Consider the following 16736-nt stretch of genomic DNA (forward strand, 5'->3'; position numbering starts at 1 on the left):
AAGACTAATTATCTCTTGTTAATCTGATGGATTGTAACTTTGGACATCCCAAGACCCTTGATTATTTTTATCATTCAAGCTAGTTTTGCTTGATTCTTATCCCATAAAAAGGGTGGGATTGAAGTTATCCTACTCCTGAGGATAAAAATACTCAATCATTCATTTGATCAATCATGCAAAGTAAACACCATATTACTTAACTTACTTTAATAGAAAATCATGGTGTGTCATGATGTTTTGTGTGTGTGTAAGTATGAAAATTAGGGATAAAAAAAATAAAAAAATTGAGGTAGGATAATGTTCAAAAATGAACAGTGCATATTTTTGAGTGACGACCAAAATAACAAAATGTGCATATTTTTCAAAGAAGAAGGGAATATATACTTAATTGTGATTCATTTACAAAATCTTGAATTCATTTAGATAATGTTCTCATGATGGGCATAAGCGACTTCTCATACACATATACAAACTCTAATATGACACCTACAAATATTTTTATTAATAGAATAATTGTAAATGTCTTGTAATAATTTGTGTGTGTCTGCACAGTGTGGACGTTCGCATAAGACATTTTGTGCAATGTGCATGTCAATAATCTCCCTTGTATATATAATTTTATATTAATAAACCTTATTTAATAAAGTAAATAAAAATTTAAATTTCAAGTTCATCGTCGCACAATTTTTTAAAATATTTATTTATCCTAAAATAAAGACATGATTTATGCTTATGTAGTAGCGATCTATTTAGTAATTAAAAACATACAAAATCATGATTTTTGTATCGAAATATATATTTAAATTTAAATATACGTAAACAAAATGTTGATAATTATGTCTGTCTAAATATATAATAGATATATGATTCTACGCAAAATATGTAATTATCTTTAACTAATTGAACTAGTTATTGTACACTATTCTAATGCATAATATTTTTTAATTTATATAAATATATAAATAATTAAATATAACTTCTAGTAAATTTTTAATGACAAATCTAACTAATTAAGCTAGTTCTACTTCTACATTCTTATCAGGCATATTTTTTAATTTATATAGTAGTATAATAAAATAATAAAGCGTAACGAATAAAGATTAAGCAAAATTGTCAAAAATAGAAAAAGAAAAAATGGATATTCCACGTCATTATTGTTATACCCGTAGGCCCTAGACCTCGTCAGCTAGCTATCACACGCTTGACTCAACTGAACTCACAACTCAAAATAGACCGCTACGCTTATGCCGAGTCGTCACGACATCGTTTTTCCTTTTCTTCTCTTTCCCTCCCCTCCCCCTTTCTCTCTCTATACGTACAGCCTCCTATCTCTATATCTCGCCGCTTTCTCTCTCTCAAACCTCTCGCTGTGTCTTTGATTGGGAAAAACTCCGCAGGTTTCTCTCTCTGCCTCCTTTCTTCTGTGTGCACACGCACGTTTCACAAAACACCGTGTGGATGTATGTGTATTTTCGTGTCTGTTTCTACACGATTTTGAAGGCTTGAAATTTGTTCTCGTTTTGCATTCTTCTTTGGTGATTGTTTTATTGACGTGGTTTAATTATTCGATCTGAAAGTTTCCAACTTGTATTTGATAGGTTACGGGATCCGGGAATAGAAGCCCTAGAAATGAAATAAAGCGGAATAAATAGGGGCTTTTGCGAATTGGACCGATCTAGGGTTTTTTCAGTGGTTTGATCGGGAAATTAGGATCGTTTTTTATTTTCTTGACATATTAGGGTTTTAAAAAGGTAACCTACAGTTTCTGGGGATTGTGAATGAGATATAGGTATTGGCTAGGAGTTGGCGATTTTGATTGAGGTGTACATTTGAGGGCGAATCGGCAGAATTTGACGCCTGAATTTGGGGAAAATGCAAAAACCATTGCTTTATTATGCATGGGAGGGTTCAGCGGGACAGCGAGAGCTGTAAGAGTTTGCGGAGGAGTAATAGTCAGCACATGCGGCCAGTCCTTCCATCGGCGACAACTGTAACTGCCGCAGGTGATAATCATTCTCCTATTGCTTCTTCCATCACGACCTCCACCACTGGCGGTTCTTTCTTCAAGGTATTGACTTGGTGGGTTGTGCTGTGTTTCCTTTCACGAATTCATGCTGTTTCTTTCTTGCCTCCCCCTTGGGGTATGTCTTTTATTTGCTCTGAAGTCTGAAGTTATGTTTTTAGTGATTTTGCTGTTATTGGTGACATAAGAAAAAAATGTACGTTCTTCAGCCACATGGCATGATTATACATAGTATAACTGATTAGTGTATACCAATGAATTGGTCTTGGACTCTTGGCCATTGTTATTTGGATTAAGGTCATAGCTTTACCTTCCTTTGTACTTTCCAACCTACTATTCAGAAAAGCTTGGTATATAGGATGCAACAACATTTTTGGCACTTATATATGAGATTTCACCTTTTCTGTCTTGCAGGACGGTCGCAAATTTACTGTTGGTGATTGTGCTCTTTTCAAGCCACCTAAAAATTCCCCTCCGTCCATTGGATTAATTCGCTGGTTGGCATTTGACAAAGAAAATATATTGAAGTTAGGTGTGAATTGGCTTTATCGATCATCTGAACTGAAGCTGGGAAAAGGCCATCTGTTGGACACTGCACCCAACGAAATTTTCTATTCCTTTCACAAGGACGAAACTTCTGCTGCATATCTACTCCATCCATGCAAAGTTGCATTTCTTCCTAGAGGTGTAGAACTTCCTGTGGGGACAGCTGCCTTTGTTTGTCGACGAGCCTATGACATTTCAAACAAGCGTCTGTGGTGGCTAACAGATCAAGATTGCATTAATGTCAGTCATCATAGCCAGAAAAGTTTTCTCCTTTTCCCCCCTCTGTTATGTCCTATACATATGAATGGCTTCTTTATTTTTCTGATCTTTATTTTGCTTGGGAGGGTGGTGTATGGTAAGGAGGGGAAGTTGTCATTTATTGTGCTTAATTTCTTGATTCTGACATGCAATAAATTGTTTCCAGGAGCAGCAAGAAGAGGTAGATAAGCTTTTATTCAAAACTAAGACAGAGATGCATGTGACACTGCAGCCTGGTGGTCGTTCCCCAAAGCAAGTTAATGGTCCAACTTCAACTTCACAACTTAAATCTGCTCCTGATGGTGGTCAAAATAATGGGAATTCTTTTCATTCTCAAGCCAGGGGTAAGAAGAGGGAAAGAGGTGACCATGGTGCAGATCCTATCAAACGAGAACGTTCTTCATCAAGGATTGATGATTGTGATCTAGTTCAGTGCAAAACTGAAAGTAGTTTGAAAAATGAGATTGCTCGCATAACAGAAAAAGGTGGAGTTGTTGATTTGGAAGGGGTTGATAAGCTCATCCAGTTGATGCAACTGGATGGAATTGATAAAAAAATGGACTTGGTAAATGGAATGGAGAGAAAAATAGATTTGGCAGGCCGTTCCATGCTTACCAGTGTAATGGCTTCCACTGAGAAGGTTGACTGCCTCAATCGGTTTGTGCAACTCAAGGGTTTACCTGTTTTGGATGAATGGTTACAGGATATTCAGAAAGGGAAAGTCGTGGATTGTAGTAATCCAAAGGATAGTGATAAATACGTGGAAGAATTTCTGTTGATTTTACTTCGTGCACTAGATAAACTGCCAGTTAATCTTCATGCCCTGCAAATGTGCAACATTGGCAGATCCGTGAATCATTTACGATCACATAAAAATGTAGAAATTCAGAGAAAAGCACGAACTTTAGTCGACACATGGAAGAAACGTGTTGAAGCTGAAATGAACATGATTGATGCAAAGTCTGGTTCAACCCAAGCCACAGCTGCGTGGCCTTCCAAATCACGTCTCCCAGAGGCTTCTCATGGTGGAAGCAAAACCCCTAGTGGGTCTGATATTGCCATGAAAAGCTCAATTTCTCAGAATTCTGCTGCCAAAACTACTTCACTTAGATATTTAAATGGGGAAAATGTCTTAAAGTATGCATCCTCTTCGCCTGGGGCTGTGAAATCTGCTACGTTGATTGCTTCTGGAAAGGATAGCCAACCCAACACTTCTGTTGGAGGCAGTGCTGATGCTCCTCAGATTAGGGAGGATAGAAGCAGTAGTTCTAATCAGTCTCATAGTTACGGTCAGTCTATCTCGGTGAAGGATGATATGAAAAGCTTCACTTCGGGTTCAGTGACTGTTAATAAGACTTCAAGTAGTAGTACTCGTAATCGAAAACTTAGTGGTTCTTCAGGGGTATCAGCATCTGGAAATCAGAAAGAGAACAGCTCCAGCAAAGTTTCTTCAGCACACAAAAATACTGCTTTAGAGAAATTGTCTCAGACCTCATTAACAAATGAGAGGGTTGTTGAGGGGCCCATCAACGAAGGGAGCAGTCATAAACTAATTGTTAAGATAGGAAACAGAGTAAGAAGTCCTGCCCAAGGTATGAATGGAGGATCTCTGGAAGATCCTACCATAAAGAGCAGCCGAGCTTCTTCTCCTGTGCTTATGAACAAAAGCGAGCAGTTTGATCATGCTTCAAAGGACAAGAGTGATACACATCGTTGCATTATTGCTTCAGGTACAGATGCATGGCAATATAAAGATCCAAAAGTTGAATTGACTGAAACGGACGGTGGTCAGTCATCTGCTGTTCTTCCTGGTGAGGAGCAAGGCATGGCCACTGAAGACTGCAAGAGAATAGTAGAGGGACTTCCAACAAACCAATTAAATTCAGAAAAATTACACAAATCTTCTTTTAGCCCTATGAATGCATTAATTGAGAGTTGTGCAAAGTATTCTGAAGCAGCTTCCTCCTTATCACTTGAAGATGATGTTGGAATGAACTTACTTGCTAGCGTGGCAGCTGGAGAAATGTCTAGATCTGATGTTATTTCTCCTGCTGATTCTATGGAAAAAAGTGCTCATGCGGTCGAGGAAGTTTGTGCTGGTGATGAAGCAAAATCCAAGTCTACCCCTGAGGAATGCTCTTCGGTGGTGCAAAAACAGTTCAGTGAATCTGACTGTGCTGGAAAGAAACAGGCTGTTGCATCACTTGAGTTTTCAGGTGATAGAAAGTGTGTTGCTTCTCATTCTTCTGAAGATATTGATGCTGGAGAGCAAGCAAAAGAAATTGGTTCAACTAACATAGATTTGAGAAGCAGTGTTGACCATGACTTGGAGACTACTCAGAAGCCAAATGAAAGGACGGATACCTCCTCTTTCACACCTCCCATCTCTGTTGAAAGGGGAAAGGATGGTGAATCAAATGAAGGAGTCCACAAGGAGAAGGCTGATATTGATAATAGTTCTACTGGTAACTTGAACTGTAGAAATGGTGGAGGGGATGTCCTGGTATCTGAAGAAAAAGATGGTGATCTTTCAAGAGTTGATGAGTGTAAGCCATTGGTTGAAGTTTCTGGATCAAAGCCATGTAATCAAGGTGATTGCAATATGGTTGTAGATGAGGGATTGAACAGGACAACTGATGCAGAACAGAAGCTGACTGATGCAACTGTTCAGTCCGAAATTGCAGAAACAGCTGACTCTGAAAATCTACACCAACCTGAACGTGACCAGTTACCACTGCCAGAAGGTGATGATGCAGAAAAAGTAGGGGAACTTAATGATGGGGCTGCAAATAGTTGCATGAGCAAGTCTGGAAGACTGAACATTGAGAAGGAAGTGGACAAGGAGGCAGCTGATGAAAGTCATACTGTGTCTGATTTGTGTTCCACATCTCATGATCTCAACTGTCATCATATAAAGGATGATGTAGAAAACCAGGTGATTCCAAATCATACATCAGTGCCTGAGAGCAGGTCTTCTGGTGCAGCAGAGCATGAAGATCAGGTGGAGGCTGAGTTGACCGGATCCAAGTCTGTTAGCATTCGGCCAGATGAGGCTAACAAATATGCTCTCAGCGGTTCTGGGGCTGCTTCTCCCTCTGCTGCAGGAGAAACAGATCCAGGTGCAAAATTGAAGTTTGACTTGAACGAAGGGTTTTGTGCCGATGATGGGAAATATGGGGAGTCCATGAGTTCTAGATCCTCAGTTCCAGCAACTGTTCAAGTGATTAACTCATTACCATTTTCTGTGAAGTCCATCCCAAGTGGCCATTCTGGCTTCATAACTGTAGCTGCAGCTGCCAAAGGCCCATTTGTTCCTCCAGAGGATTTATTGAAAAGTAGAGTGGAACTTGGATGGAAGGGTTCTGCTGCCACCAGTGCATTTCGACCTGCTGAACCCAGAAAAGTTCTTGAAACCTCGTCAAGTCCAACAATTGTGTCTTGCCCTGATGTTTCTACCAGTAAACATGAGCGTGTCCCTTTGGATATTGATCTAAATGTCCCAGACGAAAGAGTTCTGGAGGAAATGACTTGTCGAGGTTCTACTTTGGCTATTGATTCGGTATCACCAAGTAGCCGTGGCACATTGCTAAATGAGCCATCAGATTCTCTGCGTGTTCTTGGTTCTGGTGGGCTGGATCTTGATTTGAACAGAGTTGATGATGCAAATGATGCTGGGCACTGCTCAACCAGCAGCAATCCTAAAGGTGAGGCTTCCGTATTGCATACTAACCGGCTAGATAGTTTACATGTTTGGAGGGATTTTGATCTCAACAATGGACCTTTAGTCGACGATGGTAGTACTGAGGAATTCCCATTTATTAATCAGCTAGTCAGGAGTGGTACGTCTCAGTTGCCTTCTGCAAGTCTTAGAACGAACAGTTCGGTGATGGGCAGTTTCTCATCTTGGTTTCCTCCTGGCAATGCGTACTCAACACTGGCAATCCCATCAATGGTACCTGAGCGAGGTGAGCAACCATTTTCAGTTTTTCCACCTGGTGCATCCCAGAGAACATTTGGGCCTACTGGTGTTGCTCCATTTAATCCTGAGGTGTTCCGTGGATCAGTATTATCATCATCGCCTGCAGTGCCATACCCATCCGGTCCTTTCCAGTTACCTGTATATCCTTATGGGACCTCAATTCCTCTCCCATCAGCCACTTTTTCTGTTGGCGCGGCCTCATATGTAGATTCTTCTGCTGCAAGGCCCTTTGCATCTCCAGTAAATTCACAGTATCTGGGTCCTGTTGGTTCGGTGACATCTCCATTTCAGAGGCCATATATGGTTACCTTTCCCGACATTAGTAATAACAGCATGCTAGAGAGCAACAGACAGTGGAGCAGACAGGGTCTGGACCTTAATTCAGGCCCTGGAGCTGTAGAAAGTGATGTTAGAGAGGAGATGTTGCCTCTTTCGTCAGGCCAGCATTCTGTTGCCACTTCGCAAGGTTTAGCGGAGGAGCAGGCTAGGATTTTTTCTGTTTCAGGCGGTATTTTGAAAAGGAAGGAGCCTGATGGAGGCTGGGAAAATGAGACATTCAGACGCAAGCAGTCTTCATGGCAGTAGAGTATAAACATCTGCAACATAACAATTCGTAGGATCCTGTAAGTGTTTTTCTATGCATTGCACTATGAAGTACTAGTTGATTTGGGAAGGACTAACTTAAATTTGTAAGATATCTCTATTTCTTTATTAATAATAAAGCTTGCTCATTTTGTGTTGCACACAATTTTTAGTTCTAAATCATTGTTAGATGGAGATCTTGCTTGTATGTGGGGGCAAATAGTGGTCCTTCTATTGCTTGGATCTATATGCCTATCAGCCTATGTTGAACTTACCTCTGTTCTCTCAGTTTATTTGAAAGGAGGGGTATCCAATTAAGTACAAAGTTGCGTCTGTTGGAACTTGAGTTCACTGTAGGGGCTTGCAACTTGAATGCAGTTAATAACTGCCACAGCATACTTACCTTCACTACAATATGAAGTTAAAACTTATTTAGAGAATATAAGCTTTTATGTCTTTTGTTATATGATTTGGTTTTGGTGCTCTCTCTATTCCTCCTGTTCTGCATATCTTTGAATGGACTAGATTGAGATGGTGGATCTTTATGTAAATTTCTGTTTTCTAGTATGACAAAGTGAGTACATCAATAGACACAAATTAAGTGTAGCACCTAACAAACTCTTTTGGCTGATATTATGATTTGATTTTGTACCAATGTGATAGGGAATGGAGGAGGCTGTCAATGTTGTGAGGTGAAGTGCTGATTCTCATCAACTTTGCTGTAACTGTAGGTAAGCTTCTCTCCTGATGGAATGAAATATAGATTGTATTAGACATCTTTTTTATAGACTGATGATCATGAATGAAGGCTTCAGTTGTAGTCATGTTAAGGAAATATAATATGTGATGGTCATGAAAATGGGTAACATAATGAGTGTTGCGTGGGTATTATCATTTGAATGTATTAAGCAGATGACTTCATTAAATAAATTTTCATTTTCAAGAATTTTCATTCTAAGGATGCCTCTTGCATACTTGACATGGGGTTTTGCTTTTCGCAGTTCTGAAGCCAATTTACTATCATCTTGATGGATTTTTCTTCAGAGGACGGATGGCTTGTTAGTAGATCTCTTATGTCTTAGTCCTGCCCTCACCTCTTCTGCTTGACTGACTGCAATATTCCATAGCATTGGGGTGGACTTTTTGTGGGCGGCATATACTCATGCCTACTGTAGATATTCTTACTGCAAAAAACCAAAAAAAAGAAACATAAACTTCTGGTGCCTAGGCACTGAAGGTCGTAAATTAAAGTAGTTTTTGGTGCGACATCCTAACCCTTCTGAGGAGGCTGATCTTAGCACCGATGGAATTGAAGCCCTTCGGAATTTCGACTTGCCTTATTTTTTTCGCTTGTTAACATCTTCATCCTTATTTTCCCCATATACATATATATGTATGTGTGGGGTTCATCGTAATTATGTTACAATTTTTTATTATCTTGCGCCTCGTTCTAGTAGTGATGGCTATGGTATTGTGAGTCTGTACTTTACCTTTTCATCGTAGTGCAGTCATACTCAAATACCTGTCATCTATGTGCCGATGAAGAAATTTTGATTGCAATCATGTGATGATTTTACATCGGATGCTGGGATTACAGATGAATACAAATGATTATACTCTTCCATAACTTGTTACAGCTATTTCGTGTTGTTGGTACAAGTTATTTTCTCATTTGTCGAATCTACCGGATTGAATTCACTCTGAATTGTATGCTTTATCTCGCAACTTGTATTTTTACATGTCATGTAAAAATATGAAACATTAATCGTGCATTGGTACAGTAGAATATGAAACATAGTACTTTGTAACATGTATGATTGAACGTATCTTGTTGATAATTGGCCTAATAGGAGAAAATACATGAAGTGTTTCGATTGTCCATCACATGGCTTATTTGAGGAGAAAAATGTCGAGGTTATCTTCTCATGATAGAATTTTTGTATAAACTTTTGTCTGACATTATTAGCCTGTAGAAGTTTGAGTTTTCACTTGACTCGCATTTGATTTTGCAATAATATGATAAGACATCAAGAAAATACTAAAGTGAAAAAGGAATGAAGAAACGCCGAAATTTTGATTCACGAATGACACGAAACGAACATTTCTAGACGCTATAATGTACTCCACATAATTATGTCACCTGAGCCTAAAATTTGGATCCGATTAGAGAAATTATCGAGTATAATGAGAACTGGATGAAGCTAGGCACCAACTTATACAGTCCTTTATGTTCCGTTTTCATGCTTTTTTTTTTTTCAATTTATAAAGTCGAAGCTGCGATTCTTTCCCCAAATTCTGTGAAAGCGATCGATGGATTAACTTCCGTGGTAGCTAGGGTTGTAGGTCTTGTCTTGGAGTTTCTTTTTCTTCAGTTTTGTGAGCATTTTTTGTAAATACTAGTTGTGCCCCCGCGCTATGCGCGGAATCATACATATTATTTCTTAAAGCACTCTCTCGTGTAACCGGTTGCATCGTGCAACTGATTTCTGAATGACACTATTTCAACATAGAAATGTCACTTGAAGATCTTCAAGTGTCATTTGTATGTTGAAGTAGTGTCATTCGAAAATGGTCAAATATTATTTTTAGAATGAAGTAGTGTCATTTTGAAAATCAGTTGTACGGTGCAACCGATTACACAGGAGTATTGTATTATTTCTTCCAATCATACATATTATTTCTTCTGTTTTAATATTTTTTTTTTTGAAAAATGAAAAATTATCACATAACAAACATCCTTACTCAACTTATCATTCATATTAAATGTTATTATGGCCCAACAAATAATTATCTTTCTTTTCACTTAAAAAAATATTTTTATTTTCTCTACAACTTTTTCGACAAAAATACCTTCAAAAAAACATATTTTTTCACTCATATTTTACTATAAACTATTAGTTTCTTAGCATCCGTGCTCAATCTTTGTGACCTATTAAATTGGGACGAATGAAGTATTTTTTATATATAAATTTAAAAATAATTTAATTTTTATTATAACTTAATATTTATAATTTGTATTTAGTCACATTTACAATATACTATCTTTTATGATAATTTAATTTTCATGAAAAATAATTATATTTTTTGAGGAATAATTATAAATCTTATATCGAGAATAATAAATTTGGTTGCATACGTACAAATTTCAATGAAAAACCATTTTTCGACTTTTTTATTCTATATTTATGTCGTGTGTGTTATTGGAAAAGGTATATAAATATTCTTTATGCACACATATTTTTTTATTATAAGAAAAAAATCATATTATATAGTTGATTTTATATTTGTTAATCATATAACAAAAATATGACACATTACTGATAATTTATCCCTCGACACCTAATTAATTTTAAAATAAAACATTTGTACGGTTATTTAGGTTAAAAGAAAATGATTTAAGAGTATTAACTTATAACTAATTTCTACAATGTCTTTTGTTCAAAAGTAACTTATCATTTGCATTGGAAATACGAAGAAATTTGCATTGGAGACGTGAAGAGATAGATATTTATTGGAAATAGGAAGAGCACCTAAAAAATTGAACTTTCTTAAAAAAATATATTAATAAAAAATAGGCATACATTTTGGCGGTAAAATTTAGATCCACAACTTTGCTTTAGTATAGTATATAGATATAGATAAGCTGAAATCAGGTATAATTGTGTAACAGGCTGAAATGGCGGCCAAACAACCAAAGCCTGCTATCTGCTTGAAGATGATGGATGAATTTAAGGAGTTTGTAATTTGATCAAGGTTGGGACTTCTATCCCAGGCTTTAGAAAATTGCTCTTGCTTGTAGTTGTTTGGAGATGCAACATTTACTATGAATTGCACTGGAAAATCCATCTTTTTGTAATAATTTTTCGTAATATATTAAATGCCATGTGTATATTGCATTGGTGCAGTAGAATATGAAACGGAATACTATTATTGAGAAAATAAGCGAGGAGTTATGCTACAACTTTTTGTCTCAGCATCTTCCTCAAAATCTTTCCTGTAGGTGATCTCGGTATATCTTTAGTAAAAATCACCCTCCTCAACCTTTTGAATGGTGCAACCTGTTTACACATACAGTAAATAGAATTAGATTGCGGCAACAACCGGACTGCTTGCATTCATAATACATTACTATGAAGTTTGATCTTTTACATGATAAGGCTCAAGAGAGATGCATTGTCTGATTTACCTGTTCGCCAATAAACTGCTGAATTTGTTGTGTTGTTAGTGAACTGGTGGACGATCTCACAAAATATGCTATTGGAATTTCAGCAGCTTCTGCATCAGCTAATCTGCAGTTTTTTCAACTCTTACATTAGATATCATTGTTTCTCCACAAGCAGTCCCAAACTATATGAAGTAATTTTTTTTTGCAGATTGTATGAAGCCAAGGTCATAACTTCTGCCTAATTCATTGATTATCATATCGCAGAACACATTTAAGATACGCGGTTTGGGTGTTTGCTGCTCACCCTATAACAGCAGCATCCACTATTTCAGGATGAGTGAGAAGCAGCTCTTCTAGCTCCGCTGGTGCAACCTAAAAGCAACAAGTGAAGCAGAGGTAAGAATTCTCTCAAGGTGATGAACAGATGATGCTTATATACCTGAAAGCCTTTATATTTGATGAGCTCTTTTACGCAGTCTACAATATAGAGTCGTCCCTCGTCATCAAAATACCCAACATCTCCTGTGTGCAACCAATCTTGCTTGTCTATAGTTTCCATGGTTGCCTTGTGGTTGTTCCAATAGCCTACAAAGATGACAACAAGTCAAGAACCATTAAACATGTGGCTCCTGAGCACCATAAATGCTGGCAAGAAGAAACCTACCTTTCATCACTAGTGGACCTTTAATCCATATTTCACCTATCTTAAAAGGAGAGAGACGTTGCATTGTTTCTGAATCTACTATTTGAGCTTCAACACTGGGAGCAAGTGGCCCCACAGAGCCTGGATGAGGCGAACACATCCTTCTATTTTCGAGTGAAATAACACCTGCTGCTTCTGTCATGCCATATGCCTGACAGAGAACTCAATTTCATATTCTGATTTAAGTAACTAACTTTAAAAACTTAAGCTTCTGATTTTCAGGTAATCTTGTACCTGACGTATAACAGCTTGTGGAAAAATATTGGAGCGTGCTTCTATCATGTCCTTCCTTAATGGAGCTGCTCCAGACAGAACCTCCCTCAATGTCGAAACGTCGTATTCCTTCACCGTCTCCTGCTTCTTGATCAGTTCCATAATGACAGGGGGCACGACAAACATATGTGTCACCTTGTACTGCTCAATAGCCCTCAACACAGTATTCATCTCATATCGCTCCATCACCACCACCGTGTTCCCTCTCTGTAGCTGTGCATAAACCAGAGCCGACAGTCCAAAGATATGAAACATGGGTAAGAAGCAAAGAAAAACATGCCCTGATTCTCTGTTTAATTCTTGATCAGATATCATCATCAGAGCTGACGCCATGAAATTCTTGTGCGTCAGCACGGCTCCTTTGCTAGTTCCGGTTGTCCCTGATGAATACAAGATTGCTGCTTTATCACTCTGCATCACTGTTGGCAATGATGTGGCTGATGTTGATTCAATCAGTTGTGAATAGCTATGCAGCCGGGGGGGGGGGGGGCTAGAGCCCTCCCAAAATTTTGAAAAAAAAAATAATTTTTTTTTTTAATAATATGTCTAAAAATGTTGTTATTATTATTATATTTGTATTTTAGTAAAAAATGTCTAAAATGTATTGAATGCCCCCAAAAAAATTTTAGTAAATGTTTTGAACTATATTATCTATGAAAATGTTGTTATTATTATTATTATTATTATTATTATATTTGTATTTTAGTAAAAAATGTCTAAAATGTATTGAATGCCCCCCAAAAAAATTTTAGTAAATGTTTTGAACTATATTGTCTATGAAAATGTTGTTATTATTATTATATTTGTATTTTAGTAAAAAATGTCTAAAATGTATTGAATGCCCCAAAAAAAAAATTTAGTAAATGTTTTGAACTATATTATCTATGAAAATGTTGTTATTATTATTATTATTATTATTATTATTATTATTATATTTGTATTTTAGTAAAAAATGTCTAAAATGTATTGAATGCCCCCAAAAAAAATTTTAGTAAATGTTTTGAACTATATTATCTATGAAAATGTTGTTATTATTATTATTATATTTGTATTTTAGTAAAAAATGTCTAAAATGTATTGAATGCCCCCAAAAAAAATTTCCGGGGGCGGTACAGTTCAGCCCCCCCAAAAAAAATCCTGGCTCCGCCACTGTATGCAGCATTGGATTGTTTGAGGTACGAGGGTGGTTGTGGTTTAGTAGAACACATGGAAGGTTGAAGTGTTTGATCCTATCATAGAGTTGGTGGACTGTGATGATCAGTTTCGGATTGCTGTCTTTGATCTGTTTGAAAAGCTCTGCTTTTGTGTATAGTGGGTTGGCGGCGGTGGCAACGGCGCCAACAGCCACCGTTGCAAAAGAAAGCGATTGGGAAACGGATGGAGTTTGGAGACAAGATGAAGACGGTATCGTTTCTGGAGATGTTAAGGTTGAGGAGGGCGTGGGAGAGCCTTACAACATGAGTTTTGAGGTTGGAAAATGTTAAGGTTTGGGCAGATTGTGCATCAATGAGTGCAGGGGAGTTGGAAAAGGATGAGAAGTTTGTAAAGAGAAAAGGGATCATTGAAATTTTGGGGTTATGAGGAAGACAAATGGGAGGCCTTGGAGATCGGTAGATTCCATCTTTGCTATAGATTTCTTGAGTATTCGACATGCTTTTGTGTGTGTAGTGAGTAGTAGTGAAAGTTTATCCTTATGTTATCTATTTATTGTCACGTTTCCGGCTCCTATTTATTTTAGTGTTAATTGCCTATAAAATACTGAACTTTCATCCAATTCTGATTTTGCATACAAACTTTTGAATTGTGGCGTGATAATTACTAAACTTTTGATTTTATCTATTTTGCTACTAATCCAAATTCCGGCCAAATACCATGCTAATAGATAATATGGTGTGCCAATTTTGACTTAGCGTATTTATTCTTGCATGACAATTAGTTGGAAAAATAATATTTTTTTATTTAATTTCTTATAAATAAAAAAAGAACACAAAGCAAAATAATTCACATTGTCAATAATTTAATATATCAAATCAAATAAAAGTATTTTTTTAGTTGAATTAATTAATTGAATAAATTCAATAATAGTAAAGGGATTCTTCGAATTTAGGTGTGTCAGCCAAAGAACATTTTAATTATCAATAACTTAATATATCTAAAAAATTATTTAGCTAAGTAATAAAGTTTATTAAATTTTCATTATCTAAAGATTAATTTTTTTATAAATTATATATATTTATACTATTGAATGACTTCTATTTTATATATTGGAGTAATCAGTTGTGAAATAGTGAACTAGAAAAAAATTGATTTAAACTTGAGAATTAAAAAAAATACTATTATTTGATTTGATATATTAAGTTATTGACAATTTGGGTTATTTGCTTTGTGTTTTTTTTATTAATAAGAATTTAACAATAAATACGTCACGTCAAATATTGGCACATCATATTAGCCTGATATTTGATCGGAATTTGGATTAGTAGCAAAATCAGATAAAATCTATAGTTTAATAATTTTAGAGGAAAATCTTATTATAGCCCTATTTTAAAATAACATAAGTTTTATAGCCCCAGTTTCCAATACATAAGTTATATAGCCATTTTAGGCTTAAAAATCTATAACGTCTTTTGTCTTTTAAGCCTAAAATGGTTATATAACTTATGTATTATAAACTAGGGCTATAAAACTTACATTTTTATGAAAAATGGCTATATGTAATAATTTCCACATAATTTTAACGCTACAGTTTAAAGTTTGTGTGCAAAATCAGAATTGAACGAAAATTCAGTATTTTATGAGCAATTAACCCTTTATTTTATAATGTGCGTTATGTTGAAAACATTAGGAGCATGTTCTATTTCCGATATTAGGCTCCCTAAAACAATACTAGGAAGGTCCATGAGGTTGAATAATGTATATACAAGGATGATTTTCAACTACGTCTCAAAAAAACATTAGGAGCATGTTTTACTAAATTCTTATTTTACATGCAAACTTTAAAATGATAATTACTGGACTATTAATTTAATATAATTTTGCTATCAATTGAGATTTCGGCCAAATTTAATGTTAATATGACTAGCTGAATAATTTACGTAGCATAATCGGCGCAGAAGAAAACTTGATGTCACATCGCAACCACTATTTTAAATTATGTAAAATAAGGTTATTCGGCTAGTAATGTTAGTAGTAAATTAGGTCGGAATCTCGATTGGTAGTGAAATCAAATTAAATCAATAGTTCAATAATTACCAAGCTATTTTAAAAATTTGTATGCAAAATCAGAATTCAATGAAAGTTCAATAATTATCACGCCACCTTTTAAAGTTTGTACACTGACATTTAAAGTTTATATGTAAAACCAGAATTTGATGGTAATATAATTATTATGTTATTTTTTAAAGTTTGTATTAATTAAAAAACAGATTTTAATGAAAGTTCTAACCTTTTTTATTTCAAGAAAAAAAATCTAAACTTTTTTCATTTTTTTTTTTTTGAATTTCACGGCGGGGGTGGCGTACCTAAATTTACGAGGTTAGACATGAGTTGTAGCACGAAATTTAGAAGGCATTGAAGTATAAGTACTCGTCCTTAAGAATAAATGTTGAGCTTAGACATGTGCGTGTATATATATATATATATTTTGATAAATTAATAGTACTCCATATTAAATAAAGAAATTTAAAGGCTGCACACATGGACTTTAACTCGAGACATTTGACCTTAGGCATTAACCCCTTACTGCTTGGCCAAATACACACACAAGATGTGCATATGTTGGTCTAATAATAGATAGTTGATATGCAAATCAGAAGTTTGGATTTGAGTTCACTGTTATATGGTTTTTAAATTTTATTTATTTATTTTTTAATTTATTAAAAAAATGAGCTTAGAGACTTCTTTTTTTTTTTGTTTTTTGAGGAAATGAGCTTAGAGACTTGGAATACTCGAAATGGTATATGATTTTGATTTCATTACCAAACATCTGAATTAGAATTTTACCCGCCACTTTATATCAAAGCTATTGCAGAAGGCTATATTGTACTGGATAGTAGCTACTAGCTAGAAGTAGAATTTAATTGTAGGGTTAATTGCATCAAAATACCTGATCTTTTTCTAAAATTTGGTTTTTTGACAAACTTTTTAATTGCAGCAAAAATTTTAGTTACGTTTCAATTTATTGCAATGTCCGTCCCGCGTATATTTC

The 16736-nt window shown here is 35.7% G+C and overlaps 2 protein-coding genes and 1 pseudogene across 4 annotated transcripts in view; 2 read left to right on the plus strand and 1 right to left on the minus strand.

The window, feature by feature from the left end:
- Nucleotides 1–16736, plus strand: part of LOC130992114 (nucleolar complex-associated protein 2) — an 884658-nt gene that overhangs the window by 445560 nt on the left and 422362 nt on the right. The window lies entirely within an intron of this gene.
- LOC130992101 (uncharacterized) lies at nucleotides 1226–9015 on the plus strand. 3 transcript variants are annotated; one of them, XR_009091248.1, is made up of 6 exons: nucleotides 1226–1397; nucleotides 1599–2068; nucleotides 2438–2809; nucleotides 2994–7429; nucleotides 8052–8119; nucleotides 8390–9015. XR_009091248.1 is itself a non-coding variant. In XM_057916592.1 (4 exons), exons 2-4 carry the CDS (start codon nucleotides 1895–1897, stop codon nucleotides 7389–7391), a joined length of 4944 nt encoding a protein of 1647 aa, XP_057772575.1. In that variant the 5' UTR covers nucleotides 1226–1397; nucleotides 1599–1894; the 3' UTR covers nucleotides 7392–7554. The 3 variants fall into 3 exon arrangements, 1 of the variants encoding a protein (XP_057772575.1); XR_009091249.1 differs by having other exon boundaries at nucleotides 3000–7429; XM_057916592.1 differs by lacking the exons at nucleotides 8052–8119; nucleotides 8390–9015 and having other exon boundaries at nucleotides 2994–7554.
- LOC130992198 (probable CoA ligase CCL7) lies at nucleotides 11148–14330 on the minus strand (annotated as a pseudogene).

The sequence above is a fragment of the Salvia miltiorrhiza genome, chromosome 7 (assembly GCF_028751815.1).
Source record: "Salvia miltiorrhiza cultivar Shanhuang (shh) chromosome 7, IMPLAD_Smil_shh, whole genome shotgun sequence".
NCBI lineage: Eukaryota > Viridiplantae > Streptophyta > Magnoliopsida > Lamiales > Lamiaceae > Salvia > Salvia miltiorrhiza.